Raw genomic sequence first — 16,281 nt, forward strand, 5'->3', positions numbered from 1 at the left:
TAGAAAACGCCTTTTAGGGCGATGTCCGGCCAACCAGCCTCTACAGCTAAAATGCGAAAGTCGATCAGATGTTCACTTACAGATCTGTTGCGTTGTTTTAAGCCCATACGTCGACGAGTAGCTTCCTCAGCTCTGCGGGGTTGGTCGAAGACCAGACGAAACTCCCCAATGAAGCGTTCAAAAGGTTCTTGGAAGATGGGGTTAGCTGATAGATACGCCTGGGCGCATTGGAGGGCTTTACCTCGTAGAGAGTTAACAATGAGGGTAATTTTACAGTGGTCTGCGTGGTAATACCGTGGGGCCTGCTGGAAAATTAGTTGACATTGTAGCAAAAAACCACCACATGAACTCACGTCTCCTTGGAACGGTTCTGGTTGTAAACGAAAGTTGTCCTGAGTCCATGAGGTGGTGGCTTGGTTAGAGCTTCCGGCAGCGGAAGCTGTGGAGATAGGGCTGGCGTTAGCAGTTTGTTGGCTAGTTAGCTCAACCAGAGTTTGGGAGATGCTGTCCAAACAGCGAAAAAGGTCTTGCTGCGCCGTGGCCATCTAGTTGAGCGATTCAGCTTGACGTCCGAGGGCTAGCCTTGTTGGGAGACGGCGAGGCGGAGTCCTTCCGGGTCAGCTGGGTCTGAGTAATGGCCAGTTCGTTCTGTCATGGTGACGTCGTAGACGTGACTGACCCAGACGCTGAAACACGGAAGTAACTCACAATCCGAGAAGTAGTTTTAGAAGAGATTTATTTTTACAGAGTTTCCTTGGGGGGTGGGGTGGGGGGGGGGCGTGGTAGGAATCTTCTTCGGCTGGAGATGAGGCGAGCGCACCGAGGACGGTGGAACCGGCTAGAGGCAAGATGTGAGCGCCGAGGTCGGCGGAACCAGTTTGAGGCAGGACGTGAGCGCTGAGGACGGCGGAGCGGCTTGAGGCAAGGCGTGGACGCTGAGGACGGCGGAGCGGCTTGAGGCAAGGCGTGGACGTCGAGGACGGCGGGATCAGCGTGGAGAACAGTGGGGAGCTCAGGATGAGGAAACCAGCGAGACCAGTGGAGCAGGAACCTGAAGGCAAATACAGAGCAAGGTGAGTCAAGAAGCTTAACTTGGAATACAAGAACTAAAAGACCAGACGTAAGCACCGGAGTGAGTAAAACGAACTGGCACTGGATACTGAAGAGTCGAGTCCTTAAGAAGGTAGGCAGGAGATGAGGTGATGCAGATTAGCTGGTTCCAATCAGCAGGAGCAGGAGTGCTGCGAGGGGGGAGGAGACTGACCGCAGCAACGTGACACGCATATATGAATGGAAAAAATCAAACGCTTTCAGATCCTTGAGGAAAATTTGAATGTAACAAACATTTTCTGCGGAAAAAAAAGAGAAACATTAGTCACGTGACCCATCTGCACGTCTGCAGAAAGTTAACGTAACAGAGCCTTTGGGAGAAAAGGTTGAACGAAACAAGCAAACTACAAACTGTATGTCCAAAATGAAAGCATGTTTTAAAAGAAAATTGTAAATTCCTCACTAGAAATGTTGTCAAAATAAAAATTTGTCCTCATCTTGTTTTATGGGATATTCCACCGAAAAACGAACGAGCATCCGTCATGTTTTTTGGTAACGCCAGGCAAAACCTCCAAAGTCACGTGATCCTGAGAAGGCTCATAGAGAATGAATAGGAACACAAAGTGTATCCCTTTCACATTTTAGGGGGCGTTTTTGTGAAACTCTCACGTATTTACATGTGGACAAACGTAGCCACTACACATTTTAGGATGAGACTGGGTTGAAACAGCAGTTCAAATAGGTTTGTTACGGCCCCAGGCCTTTTACTGTGGATGTGTGTGTGTGTGTGTGTGCGTGCGAGTGTGTGTGTGTGCATAGGAGTGTGTGTGTGTGGGTGTGTGTGTGTGTGTGTGTGTGGGTGTGGGTGTGTGCGTGTGTCCCCTTTACAGAAGCTCTACCACACCGTCTGACTTCGCCTCCTGCAGATGATGATTGCAGCCTCCTTCCCTCCTCCAATCATCAGGCTGGGCAGGAAGCATGAAAGCCTCAAGCATCCCCTCTTCCAGTGGCAGCTGAATCCTGGGAGGAATCAGTTTTGTCAGCTTGCCCCTGTTGTTGAACTTGGCATTAGAAGCCAGTGGAAATGGCCTGGTTTTCCCTCTCGCATGTGATCTTTGTTTTCGGTTATGTTTTGTGTTTTGGTGATGTCCCTCTAGTTTAAGTTACATTTTAGTTTTGTTATTTATTGCAATAGTGTCTTAGCATTTAAGTCTGTTACCTTCTTTCACCTTTGCATCTGTCACTCAAATAAACAGCTGCACTGGCAGTCTTTAATTCCTACATTTAAAATATTTTTTCTTTATGTTACCTATCTTCTCCCGTCCTTGGGGTAGCATGTAACATAAGTGGGAGCTTGTTCAGGATTTTTATTGGGTTTACGTGGCTGTCTGCTCTGCAGTTTGTGTATCTGGCGTGCCACGCACGCATAGCTGTAAAGGGGTGAAAACCATGGCGACTGGAATTAGTCTGGAGCATTTTATTGCTCACCCATCCTTATCTCTGTGAGATACGTGCTGCAAATGCGATTTGGTGCAAATTGTGATTCTTTTTGGCGTTTGATTTTCAAGACCTATTAACAAGCGTAGTCTTACGGATCTCTTGGTGGATGATCTGATGAGAATGGCTGTGGTTTCTCTGCCTGTCACTGAGGTGCCTGTGTTGTCCGCAGACGGTGCCTCGGGGAGAGATGGCCGCGATCGTGACAACTGCGTCCCGAGCATGGGGGACCGTGTGCACCTGGAGACATCTCCCGTGCTAGAGAGCACTGAGAGGCTAGAACGAGGAAAACCGCCCTTCAGCCTCCCTCACTATCAAAGCCTACCGCCGGTTGAACCTTATCATAATTTAAGCTGTCTTCAAGAGGGAGCGACGCTACGACCTACGGCCTGAGTAACTTCTTTTAATTTTATTCTGTGATAGTTATTGCATGTATAATTCAAAATTTGAACTTTTTCATTTGGTAATTAAAGTAACACAAATTACACATATCAGAATGGCAAACATACTGCCTGATGGGCGTATCCGGCCCGCCAGATGGTTTAATCTGTCCCACTCATGAAGAGTAAAATTATAAGGATGTCACAGCGCTCAAAGAATATAACATTCAGCACCACGTTGAGATTCACCATAAAGAAAAGTTTCACCATTTGCAGTTAATAAGAAAAGAAATTACTAACTATTAGCTGGACTGAAAAAAACACACCATCAGCAATTACTGCAGCCGTGACGTCAGTGATGGAGCAGTGACAGACACCTTATTGCCTATAAGTTGGTGCAAACATCCAAACCATTTTAAGATGGTTAACTTGTGAAAAAATGCTGAAGGCTGCAGAAGTCTTGTGGCCAAAAAAGTAGTCGATCTTTGCCAACATATGTCTGTCAAGGATTACGTATGCAGATACAACATCTCTGAGGAGACTTGGACACCAATTGAAAGACAGAATCCAGTCATTTATTGCATTTTCAGTCTGTATTAATTAAAGCAACAACATCACACAAGTTGCACAACGGTGCATATTAATTTGAGGTGATGAAGAGACCGTCACAGCAGAGTTTTTTTGAGTTGATGGACACAACAACAGCTGATGACATTGTCTGCTCCTAAGTTACTGCGCTGGACGATGTCTGAGTGAATTGGTCACATGATGTCAGTCTGGTCACTGATGGCGCCCCATCAAAGGTCAGGAAGAAAGCAGGTGTTTCCACAAGATTCAGTCAGTAACCAGGAACAGATGATTGGACATTACATTGTGTTTTAAACACTTGAATGACAGTAAAATGTGCTGCTGTCCAGAATTTGAATCCTGATATTGACGGCCAGGTGAAGTTTCAAGAGAGTAAGGAGGTCAACTCCAAATTCTTGTGTTCACAAATGTTTGCAAGTTTAATTTAGGTAAAATTTTCATTGATTTTCACATTTACATTTTAGGCAGGGTGTTTCATTTTTTTCTGTAGCCCCTCTTGAGTTTATTATTGAGTTTGCTTCAGTGTCAGATATTAAGTCTGTATAGAATTGGATAAACCATTTATTTTAAGTGAAATGCATTTTATTTTAGATCCATTGGCCTCTGTGAATGAATGTGTAATAATAAGTATTAGGCTACCATGTTGGTTGAGGCATTTTTTCCAATTAAGAAAAACAAAAACAAAAACAAAGCTAAGGAAAACAAGCTGACCATAAGTTACTTTGCTTTTATGTTACTGGTCTGGCCCACATGAAACCAAGCAGATTAAATTTTGGCTCCTAGACCAAAATGAGTTGACACCCCTGACGTATTTCATGCATGTATCATAAAAGGCAGATACGTCATACGTGAAAAATGTGCAAATTGTACATAGCAGCAGTGTGACACAGCCTTAAAGAGCTGACATGAAGGTCATCGGGGTCACAGTGGATTTCATGTGACTGAAGATGACAACAAGCAGACTCCATCTATCTCATCTCTGACACCCACTTTGTTTTTATTCAAGTTTCCATTCTGATGGGGAGTTTTTGGATGATGTTCTCTGAACAGGACCTGATTTTAACAATCTGCTTGATAGGTATTCATTAGATTAGATATTCAGGACACACTGAATTCATTTTGCGATGCTTTATTGAGCCAAGGAAAAGAATGCAGTAGCAGTAAAAGATTAAATTCCTTAATCAACCCCATCATACCCACAAATTAATGTTTTCATTATGTCTGAAAAGTGAAGCAGAAAGGACAGCAGATGATCTGCATGAAGTTTTTAAGCTCAGAAAATATCAAGCTAATGTTATTCAATGATCAGAAAGTTCCCAGTGTTTTCACTAAACAACTTTCTTTTCACAGATCCAGTAGTTTCTAGTGGCCCCAGGTTCATCATTCCAGCTGTTGAAGTTGTTGTAGATCCGTATTTCCACACGATCTTCCCGGTTCCACCGATTGTTAGGTTCTCCTGAAGCCCAATACCTGACACTGAAAACACAATCACAAACAAAACGTGAATTTTTTTAACACTTATTTCTCATAATTAATGATCAATTTTAAATAATCAAACTGCTTATACCTAGGTGACAGGATACTTCCATCCACCCATATCCAGGTGGATCCTGATTTGTACAGTCCAATCCAGGCCTTGCGTTTAAATTCTCTGACGAAATTCTTTGTTATGAAGACATTTGAGTTATTAATTTAGATATAAAGTTTCAGAGTTGTTTCAGTTTCAGTGTTTCAGAATTAAATTACTGTTTTTTGTTGGATCTCGTTTTCTATCATTTATTAAAAGCATTTTGTAATCAAGTATTTCCATATAAATCAGAGGTTAATGGTTAGCAGGGTTCTAACTGAAACATTTGTGTTCTCACGTTTTCAGCAGCATCATTGATGACCACCAGGTCTGCTCCCTTTGACAAACAGTAGTTTCTGCTGTTCTGCCAGTTTGCAGTGGTTGTAGAGACGTAATAAAAACTTCCACGGACATATCGCCAACCCAAATTCTGATACTTAGCTGTAGGAGGAAAGATTTCAAGTTCAAAAATAATCTCAAATTATGACTAAACAAGAACTAAAACAACAAACAAGAAAGTAACAACAGTAAAAGTCAGATTTATCAACTATTAGAACAGTTTCTTGTAGATCTTAAGACACTCAGTCTGTCTCATATCATTAGGTCATCCACAATTATCATCCTTTTTTCTTGATTCTAGTTTTCTTTATGTACTCTAAAACAATATTTCCCAACCGTGATCCTCGGGGATCAAATTCAAATTAATTGTATTTACATAGCACCTTTCATGTAAAAAAAACAAAACAAAAAAAAAAAACAGCTCAAGCTTTGTATAAAAACAAACAATACTGCAGAAAACACCAATCCCTATTCATCATCATGTCCTGCATTTTTTTAATCCAACCATGATCGAATACAACTTCCTTTGATGGCTGTCATTGTCAGGCGTCTGCTTATGAGGCAAAAATTATTATCAGGTGTGCATAAGGAGGGAGAGCATGGAAAACATGCAGGACAGCTGGGATGAATGTCTCCCTATGAAAATATTGATTCTACATCAGTCAGGAAATGATCATTGAACTAAAGACAGTTCAAGCTCATCACCTGAACAACACAATTCCAGACAAAAACATCTAGAGATCACTTCCATTACAAATAATAAACTGTTTAAAAAGCAAAACTGAAAAAGAGTTGAATATTTTCAATGGCTTTCTTGACCGACTGTCTTCTACTTACTAATTATCGGGTTCTGTGGTAAGCTTCTCGGTTTATCCAACTGGGACCCTGTGAAGTTAAAAAGAAAAAAAAAAAAAAACACATTTTAACTGATCAAAGAATTTCTTTGTTCAAAAGTCAAAGTTTGTAGACAACATTTTTAGAATAGAATTGAATAGAATAGTTCTTTAATAATCCAAGAGGAAATTAAAAAAAAAGTTTCTAGGTTTTTAAATAATCCATTCATTACCCTAATCAAGTATTTGTTAATTTATTTCTTTTTTAATCTATCAATTCAATCAACAAAGGATCCTGACTTTCTCACACTTACTAAGGAATTTTACTTCTTGCTGCAGTGAGTTTATCTTGGCATTCGCTGACCTCAGCTGTGAATCTGTGGGAAAAATAAAAAGATTTTCTTTTACAAAAGTAAAAAAGTTTTTGATCTGAAGGAAGAGTTTTAAGAACAATAAAGAGTAAAAGAAGACTTGTACAAAACTGGTCATTAGAGATCTATAGTGCTATATAAATAACGTTTGATTTGATTTGATTTAATCAACACAGGATCCTGACTTTCTCACACTTACTGAGGACGTTAACTTGTTGCTGCTGTGAGCTTCTCTGGACATTCGCTGAAATCAGCTGTGAATCTGTGGGAAAAATAGAAAGATTTTCTCTTTGAATAGTAAAAAAGGTTTCTAAATCTGAAGGAAGGGTTTTAAGAACAATAAAGAGTAAAAGGAAACTTGTATAAAACTGGTCATAAGAGATGTTTGCTCTGCCAAAAGCTGCAATAAACAACCTTTCTTTCTTGGTTGCAACAGTTGGTCCACATTTTTGAACTGCATTTCCAGGGAAATGTTAAATCAGCAGTTCATTCAAGAATCATTTATGTCATTTTACTGTTTGTACCTAAATCTATCAATTAAATCAACAAAGGATCCTGACTTTCTCACACTTACTGAGGGCATTCACTTGTTGCTGCAGTGAGGTTCTCTGGGCAATCAGTGACTTCAGCTGTGAATCTGAGGAAAAAAGCAAGATTTTCTTACAATAATAAAGAAAAGTTTTTATTCTGAAAAAAGACCTTTAAGAACAATAAAGGGTAAATGAAGAATTGTACAAAACTGGTCACAAGAGATGTTTGCTCTGCAAAAAGCTGCAATAAACAGCTTTTCTTTCTTGGCTGTAGTAGTTGGTCCACATGTTTGAACTGCATTTACAGGGAAATGTTAAATCAGCAGTTCATTCAAGAATCATTTATTTCATTTCCCTGATGCCTGCACACATTTTTGCCTTTTCTATTTATCAATCAATACAGAGTAAAAAGCAATGACAGTTTTGCTTCTTTTGCTCCTTGCTCTGGATGAGTAACACACAATAAATATTTGAACAGACACATTTTTTTCAATATGCTCCAATATTTTGTTTAGCAGTTTAAGTTTTCAAAGTGGTGACATGTTTTACAGTTTTTGCATGATTTAAGCTCCTGTCGAGATACAAAACAGAATTCTAAAAAAGGAATATTTAATTTTGGCCCAGCAGCAGAGCGGCGACCTCTTAAGGCTGGACTCCACCTTTACCCAACAGTAGCCGGGATCACCTCTGTGACCCCGTGACCTCGAAAGAGATACAGCTGGTTAAGAAAATGAATGAATAGAAGGAACGTTTCTTTCTTTTAGTTTTTGATAGTGGGATGTCTTTTGTTTTTTGTTTTTTTTTTTGATAATGGGATGTTTGGTGTGAAAGCAAAATGAAAATGATTTATTCTTCTTTTCTTTGTATGAAAATGGTCTCAAATAAAAAGTCTTGTCTTTATAATAACCAAATGTTACATCAGAATTAGTGTTTTTTGGGTTATTCTTAACAAATCAATCCAACATTTTTGTTTGATCAAAAACTAATGAACATAAAATTATGTGTTCTTTTTATTTTTCGCGGATGGCTCTTAAGATTCTTCTTATTTTCTCAGCAAAGCAAACAATAGAAATCAATAACTTGACTAAATAAAAAAGTAGTTATGGTTTCCTACTTACCACATGAAATCAGTCCTCTGTTCAGAATATTTCGTTGGTTGTTACAAGCTTGGATCACAGAGGCGTCTGAAAAAAGACCAGTCAGTTGTTTCTTTTTTTTCTTTAATAAAGCAGATCTTATTCTTATTGTAGAATTGATCACATTTAAATAAAGTTTTTTATATTTCTACTCACTGCATGGACATGAGATCCCCTTTTTTTGAGCTAAGAGCTTTTTATAGCTGGCATTCAGATCTGAAAAAAAATATTTTTAATAACAATGAAGTCTTCATTTTCGTTTTAGTCAGATTTTCTGCTTCATTCTTTCTTTCAGCTGCAACAAATATCAGGAAAAAACCTGATATGATTCCTGCTTGAACTGTATTAACATTTCCAGCTTTTTCATTTTATTTTGAAAAATGTATTTCAAAACCATTAAATATTGTGTAAGAAAGTTAAAAATCTGAAATGAAAAATATAGAAACTCTTACGACTTAACATGAAATTCATAGTAAAAATATGGAAAAAGCTGTTTCATTTATTACAAACAATGAATAGTTTTAAAACTAAGCACACTTAAAACTAAAATAACTATGAGATCATAATGATTTGGTGTTCAGTAACTTAATAAAAAAAGGATTTAATAATAATCACATAAACAATTATAGAAAGCCAAAAAAATCTTCTGACTTACCAGCGATCGCTTTGTTCATCCCAGCAATGATTGCAGCCAGAGAACTTGGTGCCACAGCTGTAGAAAATAAAATATGAATAAGCTCTAAAGCACAGCGTCATTCTTCATCTAAACTACAGCTAACATAACAGCTTAAAGAAATGATTTGTTGAACGTACTTATAACAAACTAGAATTTAGGGATTTTCTTAAACTAAAGCTCAGAAAACAGGAAAACAACCTTTAAAAGTCATTTTTTATGAGTTGTAGTTTTGCAAATTCATACATATAAACTAGACTCTGTGTGTTAACCTTATTAGCTGAGACAGTTTGGTTCTTCAGAAAAGTCCTTCAGTTATTGCTTTTGCCAGATTTGAACCTTCTAGCTATAGAATCATCAATAGAAACATCATTTATGATTATTGTTGATGCAGTGAGGATTTAGACCAGCATGAATTCAGTTACACTCACTATTAGATGGTTTAATTGTCGTGAAACTTTTTCCCGTCCCAAAGACTAAGAAGCAAAAACAACAAGTTAGTGAACTTTGACCAAAGGAAGGTGATTGCAGATTTACCATCATTAAAACATGAATAATTTGCCAGATTTATAAGTAGCTTCTTATAGCTATTTAGGAAAAATCATCAATAGAAACATCATTTATGACATCTGTTGATGTATGAATGATGAAGAAGCTGGGAGATGTTCTTCTTACTGGTGCTGCACCAGCACACCGCTGCATAGAGGAGGACACTCGCTACCACAGACTGATAAAACATGTTCAGCAGTTTGGAGCAGATGTCGGGGCGACAGTGGATCAGGTGGATGAGCGGGTCGACCAATGATCGGCTGTTTGATTCCCCGCTCCCACCAGCCAAATGTCGTTGTGTCCTTGGGCAAGACACTTCACCCTCCTTGCCTCCAGTGTGGCTCCACTGGTGCATGAATGTCCCGGTGATGGTCAGAGGGGCCGTAGGGGTGAAATGGCAGCCACGCCTCTCTCAGTCTGCCCCAGGGCAGCTGTGGCTACAACAGTAGCTTACCATCACCAAGTATGAGTGAGGAGTGAATGAATAATGGACACAATGTAAGCGCTTTGGGTGTCTTGAAAAGCGCAGAAAAATCTAATCCATTATTATTATTATTATTATTATTATTATGTTAAATGGGCGGGCACAGCCTACAGAGGAAGTGCAACCTGGACTGGCTCTTCTTGTAAAGGTGGTCTGTATTGGTGGTCCAGTCCAGCTTGTTATTATACACAACCCCCAGTTATTTGTAGGGATTCAGACCAGCATTATTTCAGGTACACTCACTTATGGATGGTTTAGTTGTTGTCAAACTCTCTCCTGTCCCAAAGACTAAGAAGTAAAAAGAAGAAGTTAGTGAACTTTAAAGGTGGATGATTGCAGATTTACCTTCATTAATACATAAACAAAGAAACTGAATATGTTTAGAAATAATTTATAATAGAATCATGGAATTCAATCTAAATTCAGGTTTCAATAGTTCATGTTTACAAAAGTTTCAAAACTTTTGAACTGTAAATGTTCATCAATAGTTTCATTATTTTCTTCAACTAAGGAGAAACAATGACTCCATGAACAGCTGTGTGGTACCTGAGATCAGGGAAAAGCAGACGAGGATCATCCATCGTGGTGAAATCATGGTCCCAGATGTTCACCTGATGCTACAAAGCAACAAACACCAAGAAGAAGAAGTGCAGAAGGAGCTCATCATGGGGCCTTATTTATGCAAAACCTGATCAAACAGGATGGCATCATCAGCATATGCACAAACATTCAGTCCAAAAGACAGAACCCGGATCCTAAAATGAAGCAAATAAAGCAGAAGAAATTAATATGACCTCAAGTCCTGGAAGCCAGTTTATGTTACAGTACATCCTGATGATCATATTACCGTTTATGGTGAAAAAACGCCCAACCTAAGTACATAAAACAGAAATATCCTCAAGCATTCTGACACAAAACTCCACAAGGAAGCACACAAATGATTAAATATTAGTTATGACTCTGGATTAAGAAAGTAAAAAGTGCTGACCAATGCTGCAATGAAGACACATGTTGTGTTAAAGACACTTATCAATAGGTTTATTACAAACAGCCTTGTAGTACCAGGTTGACAGTTTTTGTCTTCAGATCTGCCCTCAATCATTGTACTGTAATCATCAATTGAAATAAAAAAAATAATAAAATGTAAAATCCTCTAACAGCTGTTATGAAACCAAAGAGTTAAGTTTATCAATTCAGCAATATAAGAACAAGAAGCAAACAAACTCAAAAAGACATTTGTGGCCTGAACAGTTAATAAGCTTTGAAAGTTCCACATTTTGACTTTGGTCAGTTTTGTTTTCTTTCTTGCTTGACATTTAGCTTTTGGGATATTTTGTCCTCAGTCACTGACAACACGGTTCCAGGTCCAAGATGGAGATCTCCGTCTCTTTTGGGTCCTCCATGATTCTCTGCTGTCATCTTATGGGGCTTTTCCAATGACTTCTAACTGCATGTTTTCTTCTGCTTCTGGTCAAATCAATGAGTCCCTCCACTGTCATGATAAGTCTTTGCCACAAGAACAGGAAATTTAAGATTTTAATTCCTTTTTTAACAAATCAAAATAAATATTTAATAAAACCTGTAATGTATTTATAGTGAATGCTTAGATATTTTTATGCTTATGCTTTAAAAATATAAAATTGAAGGAAATGTTAGACTTCTCTAAAAAATGATCCGCTGCTTTTCTCTAACTGTGAGTTACCGACTCATAATTTCCTAGAAGTCAGGAGATGTAACAGAAAACTCAACAAACACACACGTGTTCTTCTTTTCAGCACAGGCAAAAAATTAGTAACACATTAAAACAAACTGAATCGTCTCAGTTTTTATTGACTTTGCATTGTGTTTCTTTAATTTAGGTGTGTCCATTCTTCATTATGACTTATAGATGAAATGTTTCAACAGTCATTTAGGGCAGTGGTCCCAGGGCTGGAGACCAGTAGCGGCGCGTGGATCAATTGGCACCGGGTCGCAGAAGAATTAATTAATTACACCTGGTTCTTTTTTTTTTCTTTTCAGTTTCAATGATCATTTATTTTAGAAGATCTTTTATTTTGAAAAATAACCGGATTCTTGTGGGAGGCCCAGGGGAAGACCCAGGACATGCTGGAGAGACTACGTGTCGGGGAATGTCTGGGGATCCCCCCCCAGAGGACATGTCGTTCATCGATCTTTTATACTGAAAACAAAATTGTTTTTCAAAAATCGACAGAAATCTGTCGGTTACATTTCAATCACTTGAGGGCTAAAAATGGTTCAACGGCGTGCTACACGAAAAAAGTTGAATGTGGAACGTTTCCTTGCAAATGAATAAGGGATTAGTGCAGGAACGAACAGACGGGAGAACGGGCTCCGACTTCAAGACAAAAAAAACTAACTCTAGGCCACCAAGAGTCCTGCTTAAAATATGGATTTTTTGCAACAGGTGATTTCCCACACAGAGCCTGTTTACATACTACTCACAACATTCAGTGGCAGAGATTAGTGTTTTCTGTTGTCATTATTATTATTAAAATGTGGGGGGGGGGGTTGAGGTGCAACGCAAGGTGTGTATCACGTGATGTTTAGTGTCGCGACTTTGACGTGCGTTAAGTGTGACGGATGTAACAGAGAGAATCCGGTCACTTTTCAAAATAAAACGTTTTTGTCGAAAAAAATAATAAAATGGAAATTATTTTTTCTTTCTGTGCGTCCCGGTGCCAAAATTATCCGTGGCCCGGTGCCAAGTGTCCCGCCCGGTGGTTGGGGACCACTGATCTAGACTAGACAGTGCTCTGAACCTTTTTTCTTCAATGATTTGTGATCTTCACTGGTGTCCATGGATTACATGAAATCTTTCCACCTTTATCCACCTTTGTCATGGTAGGGAGAACACGCCAAGGGAGGGGGGGGGGGGGTCATAGGATAGCACAAGGGTTAAAGGACTGCAATTTGCACCATTTGGCTGCCTCAATGGTGCCGAGTAGTAAGGCAACTTCTTCCTGCAAAGAAACAAGGGTCATTGTTAGAGTAGATACTGGAGATGGCAACAAATGGTGAGTTCAAAAGGATCCATACAGTCCTTCCTTTCCCACCGCTAGTTGTCATGTCACCTTCCCCTACAAAGAAAATAGAATGAAAGTGAAAAGATAGAAATGACACTAAAAAAAAAATCCTGGACATCCCATCTCCTAAAATTTTGTAATAAATACAATATTATATTGTATTTGAAGGAGCATCTGTGGTTACCTAAATAATCTATCAGAGACTGAAAGCATGCAGAGAAAAACTATGTCTGTATGTGTTCAACAGCCCTAGCTTAAATAGTAGCTTCTGAAATGGATTCAGAATGCATCTTCTTTAGTGAAGCATCTTCATCCTGAAAGTGGCAGAGGGATTACAGGGCTTTTTTAACGCGGAACACTGTGGCCCCCAATTAAAAATTTTAGGGGCACAACCAGAAAATTTAGGTTTGCATACCGTAAATCAACATGATAACCAAATCTACTAATTTCCACTGTATCACTAATAAATACTTTAATAATAGATGCAGAAATTACAATGTGCTGTTTCAAATTCAGTGTCACATTTTATTCTGCACTTTTGAAGATGCAACAACAAGGTAAACTGACAGCACCATTGCTGTCATGACAGTACACACAGTAAAGAAAATACCATACATTTAGAATAAAAAGTTTTTAGTAACAAAGTGATTACCGTAGTAACCTTTCGGTCATTTCACAGTTTCAAACAAAACTTAAATGTATGTAAACATTAGGGGATGGAAATTCATGTTGGTGACACCAAATAGGTGCAGCCAATATGCACAATAATTTAAGATCACCCAGATGGACGCAACGCTGCACAGATCACCTGGTGTGAGAAGTATATTTTTGTTTTTGGTTCAACATCACCTGTCAATCAAAACAATAATATCACAAGAAAGGGGCGGGGGCAAGGCCCAACCTACGCGAACACAGCTGGAAATTTAGCACTGCACTGACTGAAAGCTGCCCATATGATTATAAAACAATGCATTATGGGACATGTGTCCTGATGGGTTTTTGTAGTTCAGTGATCAATTAAACAATTTAAAATACCAATTGATTAAAAAAAGGCTACATCCATTACAAAACACTAAAATAATTATAAAAGATAATATCACAGATCATACTAAAGGGGAGAGGCATATTAAAACTAAATTGAATGTTAAGGACAACAACTTCCTGTTCTCCTTCAGTCTCGCTACAGCTTCGCCTTCATCCCCCCCCTTGTCACCCCAACGATCCAGGCGAGGCCCTGGTTCATCTTTAACACGTCTATCGTTGCATTTTCCACACGTTTTAAGTGCGTCTAAGACTAAATTTTGTTGCTCGCACATGTTTAATGTTCAAGCCCCGTCAGCTGTCACGCATGTGGGTGTGGGACATTTATTCTCCTCAGCTGACCATCTCCCGCGGGAGCGGTGTGCTGCAGTGACAGCCGTGCATGAAAACCATTTGGTCGGGGTTAAACCGCCGCCCTCATCCAGGTCTGTGTGGCCCAGAGAAAAGTTCAGCTCGGACTGTAAGTATTTAGAAAATTACGAGCAAATAAATACGTTCTAAAAAGGAAAGTAAGGAACTCCTTAATGTGGTCCGGGGAGGGGGCTGTGAGGTTTCTTGCCTTAAATGTTTTCCTGCTTTCAAGCCCGGTCAATGTCAGGCCCCCAATAGTCATATACCCCACTGTGATTGGTTGCTTTGTCAGCTCCGCGCACGACAATGTAAAAGTGTTATTCATACAAACTGGCGGGACACATTAACATTAAACTTTCATATTAAGGCAGGGGCCGCAAAATATCAAATAGCCCACGTGCCGCGAGTTTGAGAACCCTGCTGTAGACTCTGGCACTGGTACACTAGCCGCAGGTCGGAAGAACGAATCAATAGTTCGCTTGCTCATGGCTCAAGACGCACGTGCATATCAGGTTGTGATATGTGTCCGTTTCCTTCTCACAGATGTTTACGTGCGCTCGATTATCTCTAGGCCCCTCCCCCTCCACGCATTTTAGCCACTTACAGTGGCCAGGGGGACAGGGGGAAAGGGGGGGGGGGTCACCAACATCAGTCAATATGCTTCATTCTGTGGGAGTCATAATGTGCACCCCAAATTAGAAAAGATTTAGATGAAAGATATTCAAGACACACTAACTCTAAAACTGAAAGTTTGACCTGATGGTGGCACTACAGCAAAGGACATATCATCACCAAAACCAATAGGGTTCAAACTATGGTGGTCATCAATTTTGTCAGTAAATTTAAGAGGATTTTTATGAAAACTTTTCAAGATACATTCAGTCTATTTTTAAAGTTTGGCCTGATGGTGGCGCTAGAGAAGAGGTCAAACCACTGATCTGTTTCATTATCAAGGGGTTATTTATGTGTCAAAAAATAAACAATGTGCCCGACACAAAAACTTACAATTATATGTAAATCATTTTCAGGAGGAAAATATCTCTGGGGAGAGATTGACCCTAAGGGTAAAATGTGTTAGTAATATTTGAGGATAACACAAGGGTTAAGTTTATGCTGTGATCGTGCTTATTGCATGTAAATTCAATATTTTTACTTTATTGTTTGATTGGTAATTAAAGTAATTCAAATTACGCACATCAGGATGGCAAATAATCCAGCCCTCTCATAAGGAATAAAATTTAAGGATGTTTAAAAAAAAGCAGATTTCTAGTCCATTCCTGGGACAATTTATTATTTTTTTAAAGAAATAACCAAAATATGCAATTCCGCCACTAGGGGGAGCAAAGAAAAAGCAAAAGCAGTGAAATGGCATATATGCACATGCCAAAAGTGAAACCTAACTATGGGAACTATGGCAGCGTTTGTGTAGCATAATTAAAAACAAAAGACAATCCGCCAAAATGCTTTTTCATTTTCTTCTCCAACACAGCTTATTCGGTCATTTAATTCAAATAATAAAGAAAATGGTAAATGTGTAGCAAAATTCATTTAGAAATGTCTAATTTGAAAATTAAAATGGATTAACAGAAATGCTTTTTTATTGTCAAAATGAAGCTACATCAAATGACTCAAAATTAAAATGAAAAATCAATACTTCAAAATGATTTTTTATTTTCTACTTAATAACCGCTTATTCTGTGTCATAATTAAAATGAAACTGCAAAGAGGGGATTGCATTTTCATTTTTACATCCACCCTGCAAACACTGTTCAATTCTACTTAGTATTTCCAGAGGGGAGGTGGGGCGATGACGTCAGTCCTATATCCGTGTGTCCGGCTGCTAAGAGA

General features: G+C 38.9%; 1 protein-coding gene across 1 annotated transcript; it reads right to left on the bottom strand.

Annotated features, from left to right (window-relative positions):
• Nucleotides 1-4,628: 4,628 nt before the first annotated feature.
• LOC111948304 (C-type lectin domain family 4 member M-like) lies at nt 4,629-10,669 on the bottom strand. Its single transcript, XM_023960649.1, has 13 exons — nt 10,544-10,669; nt 10,241-10,285; nt 9,396-9,440; nt 8,947-9,003; nt 8,448-8,507; nt 8,274-8,339; nt 7,200-7,262; nt 6,825-6,887; nt 6,569-6,631; nt 6,259-6,306; nt 5,381-5,523; nt 5,083-5,177; nt 4,629-4,991 (listed from the first exon to the last, which is right to left on the bottom strand). Exons 1-13 carry the CDS (start codon nt 10,590-10,592, stop codon nt 4,844-4,846), a joined length of 945 nt encoding a protein of 314 aa, XP_023816417.1. The 5' UTR covers nt 10,593-10,669; the 3' UTR covers nt 4,629-4,843.
• Between the last annotated feature and the right edge of the window lie 5,612 nt (nt 10,670-16,281).

This window comes from Oryzias latipes, chromosome 1, assembly GCF_002234675.1.
Source record: "Oryzias latipes chromosome 1, ASM223467v1".
In the NCBI taxonomy this organism is placed as follows: Eukaryota; Metazoa; Chordata; class Actinopteri; order Beloniformes; family Adrianichthyidae; genus Oryzias; species Oryzias latipes.